This window comes from Ursus americanus, chromosome 9 (genome assembly GCF_024610735.1).
Source record: "Ursus americanus isolate L20-20 chromosome 9, mUrsAme1.1.p, whole genome shotgun sequence".
NCBI classification, from domain to species: Eukaryota; Metazoa; Chordata; class Mammalia; order Carnivora; family Ursidae; genus Ursus; species Ursus americanus.
In genome coordinates, this window is record NC_142135.1 from 36455278 (window position 1) to 36472470 (window position 17193).

The window sequence follows — 17193 nt, forward strand, 5'->3', positions numbered from 1 at the left end:
TATGTTTGTATCCTTTGGATAAATACCTAGTAGTAAACTCTTGCCTATTATATAAGGGTATCTCTAAAATTAACTTTACATGGCAAAGTTAGTCCTTTTTTATCTGATAAATAAAGATGGTCACCTAATTCCCTCTGTAGCAGTGGCTGCCCCACCTTACAACCAAAACAACAAGGATGAGAGTAAAAGAAAGAATCAATGGGCTTATGGAAAATAAAGATGTCTGGCTAGTAGCCTCCTGCAACAAAGTACCATCTCCTATCCCGTAGTCACTGGTGATCTGAGACAGTTCTCAGGTGTACCCTTAATTTTGTAGTCCAAAGAATACCATAGCAGTAAGAAAGACAAGCAAGCATTTTTGTTTTTTAAGCTCTTATAACATGTAAGTTTGCTGTTCAACTCCCAGGCATTCAACTCTCTAACACGGTTTCAGCAAAACTCTAACGTAAGGTCACTGAATATAAGTGTATAATTTGTGTACACACAAACACTGCAAAAACAACTTGAGATCTGATCCAGTGAAATCCAGTGGTGGTCAACACTCGGAATAATGTAGAGTGCTACAGAAGTATACCCCAAGAGAACATAGCTCAATGGAAGGGCAGTCTCAAAATACTAGGATCAATAAAAGATTTCTATGACAGAAAGACTAGAAGTGAGGCACAGAGAACTTCTAGTGTAAAATGAGCTACCCTGTTCTGGAAAATTACTCGTAAGATAGGGATGCTGATTCCCAGAAATATATGTACAAGTGAGGCTAAATAAACAGGATTCCAGTAGTGCATTCATCTGCCCTCCTCTCTTCATTCACTTAAACACGAAACCAGCCCAATCTGATTTATTACTCAGGATTGTGCTCATATTCAGAAAATTAGTACATTCTTAATTCTTTAAACTCTAGTCACAGAAAAATGAATAATTATGGGGCTCTTCATTTCTTAATAAATTATCACATATACTGTAACTTTTAATACGTGAACATGAATTCAAGTGAAATGGAAAATTTAAATTCAACATTCATATCAATGCAAAATACATAAAGGGGTACTTTAAAACTCACAAAATTCACAAATGTGAAGTCTTTTTACCCCAATTTAAATATCAAGAAGTCTAACTGGTATCTCTTAATGCAAATCTAACTCTACACATTTTTATTTTTAAGACACAGATAAATTTATAGTCAATGCCTTATTGGAAAGAAAATTTTATAACAGCTCAAAATATTATTTCAGAACATATTGGAGGTGTTTTGTAGATGTGGGAAAATAAGCAGTTTGCAAACAAGAGGAACAAAAAAAGCATATCACTATACCATGTCTTTTTCCTAAATGGTTAAAGAACTATTCAACAACTCCAAAACCCTTTTTATATGCACACCTGGGAAGAATACCATATCCGTAACTTTGCTCAGAGTTACACTGATGTGGTTTTAGACCAGATGTTTAAATGTTACAGTATGTACATTTTCTTCCCCTCTTCTAAGGCAGAAGTAAAGTAAGAGGAATATTTGACTTCACTCCACAAGAGACCTATTTAATAGTTTGGCGGTTATGTAAGTAAAGGTAGCTTGGCTAAGTCAATGTTGACGACATACAGAACGACATGATCCTAATGAGTTGGAAAATATTGGCTCTCATGAGAATAGACCAGATGCTACTGAGCTGAGAAAGCTACTGTATTATTGAATTTCATTTTTATGAGGTAAAATTTATTATTCAACCATTAAGGTATCCCACATGAAATCTTGCATAAAATACTTTTACAGTTACATTCTGGAAAGTAGATTTTTATTTTAACATTAAGACATCACTTAAATGAGGGATTCAAATGTCCATTTGATCACCTTCAGCACAGATTTTAAAGTCTGAAAGCAATTTTCCTATAAAAACCAGATTAATGGAACTACATTGCAAACAAAACAATTAACTACCTGAATAAGGAAAAAGTGGTAGCAAGTTCATGTTTTCCTGAACAAAAACTAGCCATGTGTGACTGTATTTTATCTTCTGGAGAATGACAAAAGTTAGAATTTCAATGATTTGAGTACCATCAGAAACATGAACAAAAATATATAATTCAATAATCCCAATTAATATATATTTAGGTCAAACTTAAACAGCTCTGCTTTATTCTTTATGATTTATTAATTAGATTTCTAATACTTTGGGGTTTTTTCATTACATAATTGCTAATGGAATAGCAAACTAATTATCTTACTGTATTTCTGGTTTCATTTACAAGAGAGAGAGTTTGATGTAGCAGAAATCATAGTAACAGAAAGGTCCAAAGGACCTTAAGCTTAACCAAATTAATCAGAGAGTATCTGTGGGATGATATTTAAGAAAAACACTAAGGAGTTCTGAGCATAAATTTTCACATGTGTAACACAGGATATACAACCTGCCAACATCAATATTACTGGTAAGAAGCCAGTGAAATTAATGCATGCGAAACATCAACCTAAAAAGGTGAGCCAATTCAGACAATTCAAATAAGTTTTATGGTATCCAATTCCTACAGCATGCAGCTCACTAGAGGAGAAATGCTTAGCAGACAGCTGTAAAGTACGTAAAATTATATAAAAGGATAAGGTTTCAAATTTCTATTATCCCACCACATTGCGACATCCATTTATAGATTTGTTGCTCCACTCCCCTTTGGAGTCCTCAGCAGAAGACAGAATATATGGTTCATCATAGGTTTCTGTGAACTACGTGTGGCCTCCTACAAATAGCTATTTAAAGGGGCACAATGCACAGTTTCTAAGTCGAAACAAGTACACCTAACCGATATCTTGAATTTTATTCTTCAGTCATCAAGTTCACTGTTCATTAACCTATTTACTCTCTTGCCTTACTCTCTGAATCTACCTTTGCCCTGTATCTTCCCAGCTCAAACACGGGATCACCAAGACCCCAATTCTGACATTGGTTATCGCAGGCTCCAAGAACCTCATATCCTAGAACAACCTCCATAGGTAGTATCCCCAAATGTATGATTCCTGCAGGATTCTACATCCAGGAAAAGAAAAACAAATCAGCTTCACAAACAATACTTCACTTTGTACTCACAAGAACTCTATGAGTAGGTAAGAAGATAGTATCACCATTTTACAGACGAGAAAATTAAATAAAACTCAGCGGAACAAATGACTTTCCTTTAGACATATAATTAGTTACTGACAGGATTTCCATACTACATTTCAGTGCTCTCTTCTAAATTTCAATTATTAAACAAGGAAAATATTCTTATCACCTGACACAGACAGTAAGACTTAAACTACATCAATATCTATATATAATACACAGATCACCAATATTCGATACATAAAATTAAGTCTCCAAGAAGCATAGACACAGAGCTTTGTATTAGTTATCTTAATATCTTCTCATTTTATTCTTGATTTTTGGAAGAGCTGAGAAAAAAGTCATTGTAGCTTTATAGAACATGTATTATTATTCAATATTCACATTTTCTCATAAAGACTCTTAGATAAACCCATCACAAAATAGAAAAAAACTGATTCAACAAACTAAAATCATCTCTTTTTATTGTGACATATTGTGACTGTAATATGGACTTTGTTAAAGAAAACATCTTTTCTACCTAAAGGCATTTTGTAGATGTGATGCTTGGAAATGAACTTGATACTGCATTTCTGAAGCACCATTATTAATCCAAAGTTTAGAACGAGAAGACTGAGGCACAAAGTTGTTGCATATTGTTTTAAGAGCCAATGAAATTCAACATGTTATTTGATTTATACATATAGACCAATTTAACAGCTTCAGTAATTAAAAAGAAAAAATAGGTATTAAACAGGCATTTTATAAAATTAATCAAGATAATAAAATTGTGAAATAATTCTGTACTTGTAAAGCAAGAATAACATTATGTTTCGGTCCTTAGTTTTCCTATGCAAAAATGCAGCATAAATAGTACACATATAAAACTGACTACCAAATTAATTTGTTTCCTTCGAGTGATAAATTAATTTACTACCTGTCATTGGTCCCTCTTCACTAAGAGTTTTATGTTATTATAATCAGGGAATCAGTAGCCCTATTTTCTTAGCTATCGAGATTTCGGAATAAACATTCTTCATTATTTAAAATCTTCTAGAAATGTCCTACACTTCATTACATACATGTATTTTGCCAGTGACACAGTGCCATTCCCAAGCACATTTTCCAAAAAGACATAAATATCAACACTATATCTTCTAGGTAAGGAATTTTAGAATTTGAAAAGCATTTCGTTAATTATTATCAAATTCTTTGAACTCTCTTTGGAAAAATACTAGATTTCCTTTTTGTTATTCAGGCATTTCTCACGTCCTCAGTTTCCCAAACTCAAAATTTCAAGAGGCAATTGCACAGAAATTTCATTCCTATTCTCACCAATGAAAAAGTAGAGCAATAAACTGTATTTACTAACAATATACATCTTTCATGTTTATAAATATAATAACCATAATACTTTTACTACATTATATGCATTCTATCCGATTACATCTTATACTATTCAACTCTTTGTAGTAACCAACAAAGTTAATTTCAAACCCAAATAATTCACAACCTGCATTTAAATGAAATGGTAAAATAAGAACTCAATTATAAATCTTTCTAAAAATAACAAAAATCAGTAACAGTTCAGTTCAGATATTACAATGTTGTTTTGATGGTAGTAGAGATAACACAGAAATTTCTTACTTGCAAGCAGGATATATTGCAGAATAGACAAGGAGAAAACAAAATGAGAAAAGAAAAATTTAATCTAGGTCAGCATCACAGAAATTGTTGGTCTTGAAATCAAGCTGAGTAATAAAAGCAGAAAGAATTCTGCGATGTAACAAAGTCTGAAATAATTAAAAGAGCAAAAAGGAAAAGAAAATGGACCAATAACAAAGAAGAAACAAGGCATTCTAAATGATAACAAGATCCAATGTAAAGATATACCTGAAACTACAATTAAGAAAAAATTAGACAAGTCAACATCAGAAAAGTGAAAAGACAACCAACAGAATTGCAGAAAACATTTCCAACCCATAGAGCTGATAAGGGACTTGTATCTAGAATATATAAAGATTCTCACAGCTTAAAACAAAAAGATAAACAGGCCAATTAAAAATGAACAAAGGACTTGACCAGACATTTCTCCACAGAAGATACATAAATAGCCAATAAGCACATGAAAAGATGCTTATCATCATTAACCATAATAAAGATGCAAATCAAAACCACAATAAGGCAGCACTACATCATATACTCTAGGATAGCTAGAACCAAAATGACAGGTAATAACAGTATAGTGATGATGTGGAAAAACTCCAACATTCATATACTGCAGATGGGAATATACAACGCTGCAGCTGCTTTGGAAAACGGTCTACAAATTCCTCAAAAGGTTAACTACAGACTTACCACATGGCACAACAATTCTACATCCAGATATACAACCAAGAAGAAATGAAAGCATATGTCCACACAAAAACTCATACACACATGCTTACGGCATTATTCAGAATTGTCAAAAATAGAAACAACCCAAATGTCAATCAACTGATGAATGGATAAACAAAATGTGGTATATAGATACAAAGAATATTACCCAACAATGAACAGAAATGATGTACTGATACATATTACAATATAGGAAAACTTCAAAAACATGCCAAGTGAAAGAATTCAGTCACAGAGTACTATATTTCATATGGTCAATTTATATGAAATGTCCAGAACTGGCACATCCAGAGAGACCAAGAGCAGATTCGTGACTGCTTAGAGCTGGGTGGAGTGGAGGCTTAGGGAACGATGGCTAAACAAACTGGAACTTATTTTGGGGGTAAAAAAAATGTTCTAAAATTACTATCAGTAATAGAAACAACTGAATATACTACAAGGTAAATACTATGTACCTGAAAAGGGTGAATTGATTGTATGGTATGTGAATTATATCTCAATAAAAGTCTTTTTAAAAATAAGATTTGGGGCACCTGGGTGGCTCAGTTGGTTAAGCATCTGCCTTTGGTTCAGGTTATGATCTCAGAATCCTGGGATCCAGACGGGCATCAGGCCCCCTGCTCAGCGGGGAGTCTGCTTCTCCCCTCTCCCCACTGCTCATATGCATGCTCTCCTTCTCTCTCAAATAAATAAATAAATAAGTAAAATCTTTAAAAAGAAAAACCATATGATCATTTCAATAGATGCGGAAAAAGCATCTGACAAACTATGATATATATTCACAATAAAAACCCTCAACAAAGTAAGTCTAGAAGGAACATACCTCACCATAATAAAGACCTTATATAAAAAACCCACAGTCAAAATCATACTCAATGGGAAAAAACTGAGAGCTATTCCCCTAAGATCAAGAACAAGACAAGGATGTCCATTCTCACCACTTTCATTCAACATACCACTGAAGTCCTAGCCATAGCAATTAGACACATAAAGAAATAAAAGGCATCCAAATCAGTAAGGATGAAGTAAAACTCTCACTATTTGCAGATGACATAATACTATATGTAGAACTCATAAATGAATTTAGTAAAGTTGCAGGAGACAAAATGATCGTACAGAAATCTGTTGCATTCCTATACACTAAGAATGAAGCAACAGAAAATGAAGTTAAGAAAACAATCCCATTTATAATTGCACCAAAAACAATTAAATATCTAGGAATAAATTTAAGGAGTTGAAAGATCTGGACTCTGAAAACTATAAAACAATGATTAAAGAAATTGAAGACATCACAAAGACATGGAAAGACATTCGATGTTCATGGGTTGGAAGAACAACTATTGTTAAAATGTCTATACTACCCAAAGCAATCTACACATTTAATGTAATCCCTATCAAAATACCAACAGCATTTTTCACAGAACTAGGACAAATAATCCTAAAATTTGTATGGAACCACAAAAGACCCTGAATAGCCAAAGCAATATTGAAAAAGAAATACAAAACTGGAGGCATCACAATTCCAAACATCAAGTTATATTACAAAGCTGTAGTAATCAAAACAGAATGGTACTAGCATAAACACAGACACATACATCAATGGAACAGAATAGAGAACCCAGAAATGAACCCACAACTCTATGCTCAACTAATCAACAAAGCAGGAAAGATTACCCAGTGGAAAAAAAGACAGTCTCTTCAACAAATGGTGTTGGAAAAACTGGACAGCAACATGCAAAAGGATGAAACAGGACCACTTTCTTACACCATACACAAAAGTAAATTCAAAATAGAAGACCTAAATGTGAGATCTGAAAATCCGAGAGAACACAGGCAGTAATTTCTCTGACATCAGCGGTAGGAGCTTTCTTCTAGATAGGTCTCCTGAGCCAAGGGAAACAAAAGCAAAAATAAATTTTTGGGAGTCCATCAAAATAAAAAGCTTCTATACAGCAAAGAAAACAATCAACAAAACTAAAAGGCAACTTACAGAATGGGAGAAGATATTTGCAAATGACATATCTGACAGAAGGTTAGTATCCAAAATATATAAAGAACTTATACAACTCAACACCCAAAAAACAAATAACTCTGAAAAACAAGTAACTCTGAAAAATGAGCAGAAAACATGAATAGACATTTTTCCAAAGAAGACATACAGAAGGCCAACAGCCACATGAAAAGACGCTTGACATCACTCATCAATGGGAAAGGCAAATTAAAACTACAGTAAGAGATGACCTCACACCTGTCAGAATGGCTAAAATTAACAACACAAGAAACAACAGGTGTTGGTGAGAATGTGGGGAAAGGGAAACCCTCTTGCACCATTGATGGGAATGCAAACTGGTACAGCCACTGTGGAAAACAGTAAGAAGGATCCTCAAAACGTTAAAATTAGAACTACCCTATGACCCAGCAATCACGCTACTGGGTATTTACCCAAAGAATACAAAAACACTAATTTGAAGGGATACATGCACCCCCATGTTTACTGCAGCATTATTACAATAGCCAATCTATGGAAGCAGCCCAAATGTCCATCCATAGATGAATGAAGAAAGAAGATGTGGGGGGGGTGTGGATAGATAGACAGATAGATATAGATGATGATAGATAGATGGATGGGGTAGAAAGACAGATGGATAGGAATAATCGCCAAAAAAAGAATGAAATCTTGCCATTTGCAACAACATGGATGGAGCTAGACAGTATAATACTAAGTGAAATAAGTCAGAGAAAGACAAATACCATATGATTTCACTCATGTGGAATTTAAGAAACAAAACATATGAGTAAAGAAAAAAAAGAGAGAGAGAGAGAAACAAACCAAGAAACAGACTCTTAACTACAGAGAACAAACCAAAGGGATGGTTCTCAAAGGAGAGATGGACGGGGGAATGGGTGAAACAGGTGATGGGAATTAAGAAGTGCACTTATGATGAGCATGGAGAAATGCACAGAATTGTTGAATCACCATATTGTACACCTGAAACTAATATAACACTGTACATTAATAACACTGGAATTAAAATTTGAAAAACTAGAAACAAAAGTGGACTGGTGGAATTAAAATAAATTAATTTTTAAAAGAAACAAAAAAAGAAACCAAGGTATAATGTTTCTGGCATAGGGGAAGGAAGTAAACATGGGCAAAGGCATGAATATGGAAAAGAATGTAGTTTTTTGGAAGAACAAGTAGAATATAATTAGTATAGTGTTAAATCCAAAGTAAAAGACGTGTTGACTTGTACTGTGTTAAAGAAATAGCCATCTAAGAAAAAAGGTTAATGTTGTAGAATGTTATCAAACCATAACTATGTTCAATATAAAAAGAGGGAAAAGCCACTAGGGTGAAGGACAAGAGAAATTGGATGCTGTGGGTTATTAACTATCAATAACAAGACAGCAGGTAGTATAGTAAGGAAGGTAAGTTAGAAGCACAAGATTATGATGGAAGGTGAGGCACAAATGTTGAAGACAAGTGCTTGGCTTACAACCAACAGTAAAATGGAACTTCACACATCATGAGAATATAAGTCTGAGAGGCCCAAGAATGTACATAGCATAATCACTTCATTATTGTAGTAAATGAGAATTAGTTGTGATGTAAAGCAAAAGATCACATGCTTAAAACAAACATATTAAACAAAGTTTAATAGTGCTGAGTACTGCCTATTGACACCTCACAGATGCAAGATAATAAAATGCTAAACTTTACACGTTAAATATGTACCTCTTGGATCTTAAGATAGAAAATCTGAAGACACAATACTACAAGCACTCTACTAAGAATAATAATAAACAGAATAAGATTTGGGGAGTGCACCCCAAAGATACAGATGTAGTGAAAAGAAGGGGCACATGCACCCCAATGTTCATAGCAGCATGTCCACAACAGCCAAACTGTGGAAGGAGCCGAGATGCCCTTCAACAGATGAAAGGATAAAGATGATGTGGTTCATTTCTACAATGAAATACTATTCAGCCATCAGAAAGGATGAATACCCACCATTTGCATGGACATGGATGGAACTGGAGGGGACTATGCTAAGTGAAGTAAGTCAAGCACAGAAAGACAATTATATGGTTTCACACATATATGGAACATATGCAATAGTACGGAGGACCACAGGGGAAGGGAGGAAAATTTGAAGGGGAAGAAATCAGAGGAGGAGACGAACCATGAGAGAGTATGGACCCCAGGAAACAAACTGAGAGTTTCCAGAGAGGGTGTAACAGGGTGATGGGTACTAAGGAGGGCACGTGTTGTGATGAGCACTGGGTGTTATATGCAACTAATGAATCATTGAACACTACATCAAAAACTAATCATGTACTATACAGTGGCTAACTGAACATAAAAAAAAAAAAAAAGATTTGGGGAGTGCAAAAAGATATAAGAAAACTAGACACTTGGAAATCTGGCCCTTTAAAAACAGTTTAGCTGATCCAGCTGCTTAATTTGATAAAAAATAAAATTCCTTGGCAAAGAGGGAAAACTTCCTAACATGATTCCTTTTTCATTTCCTCTAATCTACAAAAATTATTTCCACTAGTTTTAGGTTTCTTAATGACAAAACATCAGTCTATGAAACATTTAACCTGTAGTTACTTGTCTGATCCATTCTGTAATACCTGTGCCAGTATTCTGTTAGGACAGAATATTTTTCAGAATAAGAAATTTTAAATAAGATGTTTTATCATAGCACAATCCATTTGATAAATTCAGAAAAGGAAATATAGAATTAGTTTAGTTAGACGGGGCGCCTGGGTGGCACAGAGGTTAAGCGTCTGCCTTCGGCTCAGGGCGTGATCCCGGCGTTGTGGGATCGAGCCCCACATCAGGCTCCTCCGCTATGAGCCTGCTTCTTCCTCTCCTACTCCCCCTGCTTGTGTTCCTTCTCTCGCTGGCTGTCTCTATCTCTGTCAAATAAATAAATAAAATCTTTAAAAAAAAAAAAAAGAATTAGTTTGGTTAGAAAAAAAGGAAATTATAGCAGTAAGTAACACCATCACCTGCTTATTAATATGAATTTTCAGGTGATCTAAGCCAGCTGACAAACACAAAAATTTTAAATAAAGGTAGGTTAATATTGTGAGATGGTAAACCAAAAAAGCTTTGGAGAGGACATCACTTCAGAAACAGAAATTTGACCAAAAAAAAAAAAAGATAATTTCAGACTGTGATGAATGCTATGGCCAATGAAGGCCTCACTGTAGGCTTTATGGGTAAGGACCTAAAAGAACAAATTTTGTACAGTAACTCCACATAAGATTATGGCCATATGAATGGCAGTAACATAACATCTTAGTCCATTCAGGCTGCTCTGACAAAATACCACAGACTGGGCAACCTAGAAGCAACAGAAATATATTTCTCATTCCTAAAGTTGAAAGTCCAAGATCACGGTGTCAGTATGATCAGGTTCTGGCAAAAACCTCTTCTGGGTTTCAGACTGCCAACTTCTTGGTCTATCCTCACACGGTGAATAGGGCAAGGAAACGCTCTCGAGCCTCTTTTATAAAGACATTAATTTCATAAGGACTCCACCCTCATGATCTAATAACCTTCCAAAGGCCCCCCAATTATCTAACACCATCACGCTGGACATTAGAATTTCAACATATGAATTTGGGGGTCATAAAGACACTCAGATCACAGCACATAATGATTCAGTCTACCTAAACATTCAACAATTTAAAAAGTTTTTTTGAATGAGATAAATTAGTATAACAATTATCACCCTTTTACTGTATACAATTGTGTGCAATTTAGCATATTCACAAGTATAAAAATATCAACACTACCTAATTCCAGAACATTTTTACCATCCAAAAAAATAAAAAACTTCATATCTAACAGTCACTCCCCATTCCTCCTTTTCCCCAGACTCTGGCAATCATTAATCTACTTTCTGTCTCTATGGATTTGCCTATTGTAAGCATTTCATATAAATGGAATCATAATATGTGACTTTTTGCATCTGGCTTCTCACACTTAGCACAGTGTTTCAAGGTTCATCCATATTACAGCAGGCATCACTACTTCATGCCTTTTCTACGTTTGAAAAATATTCCACTAAACAGATACAGAAAATTTTTGTTTATCCATTCATCAGTTAATAGACATTTGTGTTGTTTCCACCTTTTCACTATTAAGAATAATGCTTTGTGATCTCCTTTATATGTGGGATCTAAAAAAGTAGAATTCATAGAAGCAGAGAGGAGAAATAACAGTGGTTACCAAGGGCAGGAAGATGGGGGAAATGAGATGTTGATCAAAGGATACAAAGTCACAGTTATATAGAATGAGTAAGTCCTATAAATATGATGTACATCCATGATGACTATAGTTGATACTGTATACTGTACTGGAAATTTGCTAAGACAGATTTTGTGCACTCATACCACAATAAAAAAAATAGTAACTGAGGAAATATATAGGTTAATTATCTTGACTCTAAGTAATCATTTCACAATGTACATCAAAACAACAATATGAATGCCTTAAAAAAATACTTTACACATGCAAAAAAAATAATGCTATGAACATTCATGTACAAGATTTTGGTGGGCATATGTTTTCAGTTTTGTGTGTATACCTGAAAGTAAAACTGCTGGGTCATACAGTAACTCTACCTTTAACTTTTTTTTCTTAAGATTTTATTTTTTTACTTATTTATTTTAGAGAGACAGCGTGTGCCTGAGTGGGGGGAGGAACAGACGGAAAGGGAGAGAGATAGAACCTCAAGCAGACTCTGTGCTGAGTGCAGAGCCCAGTGTGGGCCTCCATCTCACAGCCCTGAGATCTTGACCTGAGCCGAAATCAAGAGTCGGACGCTTAACCAACTGAGCCACCCAGAAGCCCCTCAACATTTAACTTTTTAAAGGTAATGACCACAAGTTTTTTCCCAAGCAGCAGTTACTTTTTAAGTTTATAATTCAGTAGCAACATACAAATTCCAAAAAGCAGAAACGGAAAAATAAAGTAACAGCAATTTTTTACAAAACACAGTTAAAAAGATACAAAAAGAGACAAACAGTAAGATGATAGAAACAACGTCACAAAACAATCACACCAATTTAAGGATTAAATTTACTCGCTAAAAGAAAGACTATAAAACTTCATTTATATCTAGCTATATGCTCTTTCTGAGACATACACCTAAACCATAAAAACAGTTTTTAAGTAAAAGAATGCAAGAAGTATAGGCAAATGCCAAACAAAAGAAAGTTAATTGTAACTTTGTTAATATAAGAAAAAAATAGATTTAAGTCAAAAGACTGAGGGACAGATTAAAAGAATAAATTTTAAGACATTATAAATACGTATATATGTGTGGAAGGAGGGTGATATGTTCATACACATACTAAAATTTGCACACTATTTCAGAGGACTCAGAGAATTTAAAGGCCTTTCATAAACCCCAAGTTAACAACTTCTAGGCTAATGAAACATTTGCTGTCATTCTTTATTGATTCCTAAAACCTGACAACACAAAACTATATAAAATTTTACATTAGTCTTCGGCATGTCAAAAAAGGGATCTAATTATAATGTTTTTTTATTTTTATTTTTTTAGAACTTATAATATATTCCCCCATAGTAAGGCCTGAAATTAAAACCTTCAAAAGCATCATATAAGAACAACAAAAAAGCTAATGTTTTATTTTCATAGGCAAATGAAATAGAAAATTCACAGGTTATTATTTATAAGGATGATTACATTTAATAAAAATATATTCTTTTTTAAAAGCTACTTTTGCGTTATTGACAAAAGAAAGATGATCATTTTAAACTGAGACAACTAAAAAAAGCAAACCCTCTATAAGTTTGTTTACCTGCAAAGTAAGTGAAAAGATAAAGATAACATCTCCTATACTGACATCAAAGCAGATTTTTTATTTTTTGTAGTTAACTCATTCAGTCAAGGAGTAAGACTAATGTTTTTCACACAAAACAAATAATTTGTGTGGGTGGGGGGATGAGCTAACTGGGTGATGGACATTAAGGAGGGCATGTGATGTAATGAGCACTGGGTATTATATAAGACTTATGAATCACTGAACTCTACCTCTGAAACTAATAATATACTATATGTTAATTAATTGAATTTAAATTTTTAAAAAAGGATAATTTGCTTACCAAGTCTTAAAATATTATGATCAAGAATTTTATTCATATTTATCAGCACAATCAAGCATACTGTACTTACACTTGATTTGGCTATCATTTCAAACATACACATTACATAGATCCCCTAGGAAGTTATCCATGTAAGGCGAAAGGGTTAACTGTGCGAGAAGTTGGTAAAAAAAATAACCTCCTGAAACTATAAAATATATCCAGAAATTGGCGGCAGGGAATGAAACTGAATGGCTTACCTCATATCCTGAATTTTACACATGAGCTGTAAATATCCACTTGCACAGAAATATAGTACACAATTTAAGTTCAGCAGGCTATACTTATGGATTTGAATAATAAAGTATTAGTCACCATTAATAAGAATTTTCCAAATACTTGCCAAGAAGATTGTGCTCTTACCTACAGTTTGGAAAACTTCATTCATCAAAGCTTCATTCACTGATAAAGAGTTGACATTTCCAATATGACACCAGCTTTGATATATTGCTTGTAGCAGAAGTGTCTGTGCTCTTGTAGCTTGAATTGTGAGATTCGGAAGTTCAAATATACCTTCAGTTATAGCAATCTGAGATCTTTTGGTCCTGCATAAGAAAAGAGAAAGAATAACAGTATAGTAAACAGCACTTACAAATAGCATAAAAAATGAACTAGGTTGTAACAAAACAAAAAGTAGACATTAAAAATATTTTAAACATAATTAAATCAAATATGCAATTCCACAATCTAAATTTCACTATTTCCAAAACTTTTACAATAAATGTACAAAAACAATGTCCATATATACACATTTACACACACACACATTCTGTTCAATTATAATTTTTCGACCGAGACAATCTTCAAAGATAACAATGAAAATGCTAGTTAACACTTAAGAAAATTTACTACCAGTTCTGCATTGTTCTAAATATCTTGTATCTATTAGCTCAGAGTAAAAATACAAAAATCCAGGGATTATCACCCGGAGCCCTCTATCCTATACTTCCTCTCATAAGTGTTTAGGAAATATTTACATTATACCCAGGTTCCTATTTGATAGTAACAAAATTTTTTTTTAGAATCTCTGTCCTGGAATATCTAATTCACTGATAACTTACTCATCTGGCTATTTCTTTGAATGAGGTACCTTATATAATTAAATTTTCCAAATAGCAAAGCTTCAAAGTACGAAAACACTTAATAGGTCTACGAACAACAAGATGATAAAGTTAATGAAATATGAAAGGTAAAGCGTAAAAAAGAAAAATCAAGAGGAAGAAAAAAATTAGAATGCTACTATGGTAGACTCAGTCACCCTACTCTCTCTCAACCCTATGAACTCTACCCTTTTTCATCTTGCCAACAATATCCACACACAGTACTGAGCATCTCTTGTATAAAACCTCAGAAGCCATGATCAAGTAGGATTCCTTCCAGGGATGTTAAGATGGCTGAAAATCAACAAACCAATCAACATTATGCACCATATTAATAAAGTTAAGGATAAAAATCACACAATCATCTCAAAAGATGCAGAAAAGGTGACAAAATTCAACATCCATTTATGATAAAAACTCTGAACAAAGTGGATATACAGGAAATATGCTCCTACAAAACAAAGACCATATATGACAATTCCATACTAACATCATACACAATGGTGAAAAGCTGAAAGCTTTTCTTCTAAGATCAGAACAAGAGTACCCGTTTTGCCACTTTTCTTCAACATAGTCTTGGAAATAACAGCCACAGCAACCACACAAGAAAAATTTTAAAAAGATATCCAATTTGGTATGTTAGAAGTAGTAAAACTGCCACTATTTGCAGATGACATGATACAATAATATAGAAAATGCTAAGGAACCCACCAAAAAATTTTTTTTAATAAATAAATTCAGTAAAGCTGCAGGATACAAAATTAATACATGGAAATCTGTTGCATTTCTGTATACTAATAATGAACTAGATGAACAAGCAGAAAGAGAATTTTTGAGAGAGAACGAGCAAGCAAGCACAACTGAGGAGAAGAGACAGAGGGAGGGGGAGAAGAGGACTCCCCACTGAGCAGGGAACCCGCTGCCAGTCTCAATTCCAGGATCCTACGATCATGACCCCAAACCAAAAGCAGATGCTAACCAATGGAGCCACCCAGACTCCCCAAAAGAGATATTAAGAAAATATCATTTACAACTGCATCAAAAATAATACCTAAGAATAAATTTAACCAAGGAAGTAAAAAAACTGTACTCTAGAAGCCATAGCACACTCATGAAAGAAATTAAAAATGACAGAAATAAATGGAAAGATATACCATGCTGATGGAAAAATTTCATTAATATATGCTGTTAATATATATAAATTATATACTGTTGTATCTTTGAAGGATTAATATGGTTAAAAAGTCCATACCACCCAAAGCAATCTACATATTCAATGCAATCCCTATCAAAATACCAACTGCATTTTTCACATAATTTATATACCTAAAATTTGTACAGAACCACAAAAGACCAAATAGTCAAAGCATTCTTGAGAAAGAACAAAGGTAGAGATATCACATTCCCTGATTTTAAACTACACTACGAAGCTACAGTAATCAAATCGTATGGTACCAGAACAAAAAGAGATACATAGATCAGTGGAACAGAGTAGAAAACCCAGAAATGAACCCACAACTATAGGTCAATTAATCTTCAACAAAGCAGGAAAGAATAGCCAATGGAAAAACATCAGCCTCTTCAATAAATGGTGTTGGCAAAATTGGACAGCTTCATGCGAAGTAGTAAGACTGGACGACCTGTTCATACCATACACAAAAATAAACTGAAAATGGATTAAAGATCTAAATGTGAAACCTGAAACCATAGAAACCCAACAGGAGAACATAGGCAAGGGGCACCTGGATGGCTCAGTTAAGCATTGACACTTGATTTAGGCTCAGGTCCTGACATCAAGGCCTGTGTGGAGCTCTGTGCTGGGTGTGGAGCCTGCTTAAGATCCTCTCTCTCCCTCTCCCTCTGTCCTTCCCCCGCCCCAACCCTGGCTCCTCGGTGAGCACAGGCTCTCTTAAGCTCTCTAGAGAGAGAATACCAGTATAATTTCTTTGACACTGGCCATAGAAACATTTTTCTAGATGCATCTCCTTTGGCAAGGAAAACAAAAGCAAAAAGAAACTATTGGGACTGTATCAACATAAAACGTTTTGGCACAGCAAAGGAAACCATCAACAAAAGGCAACCTACGGAATGGAAGAAAATATTTGCAAATGACAAATCCCATAAAAGCTTAGAATCCAAAATATACAAAGAACTCATACAACTCAACACCGAAAGAAAACAACAACAACAACAACAAGTGCAATTAAAATATGGGTAGAAAACATAAACAAACATTTTTCCAAAGAGACATACAGATGGCCAACAGAAACATTAAAAAGACATCACGGGTGCCTGGATGGCTCAGATAGTTAAGCATCTGCCTTTCGCTCAGGTCATGATCCCAGGGTCCTGGGATCAAGCCTGCATTGGGCTACCTGCTCAGCGGGGAGTCTGTTTCTCCTTCTCCCTCTGCCCCTCCCCCAGCTTGTGCTCTGTCTCTTTT

The 17193-nt window shown here is 34.3% G+C and overlaps 1 protein-coding gene across 7 annotated transcripts in view; it reads right to left on the reverse strand.

The window, feature by feature from the left end:
* Window positions 1-17193, reverse strand: part of VPS13B (vacuolar protein sorting 13 homolog B) — a 760370-nt gene that overhangs the window by 574077 nt on the left and 169100 nt on the right. For all 7 annotated transcript variants that reach the window (XM_087864704.1, XM_087864702.1, XM_087864703.1 and 4 more), the window contains one exon: window positions 14014-14195. In XM_087864704.1, coding sequence (XP_087720830.1) covers window positions 14014-14195 — 182 coding nt within the window. The remainder of the gene's footprint in view (window positions 1-14013; window positions 14196-17193) is intronic.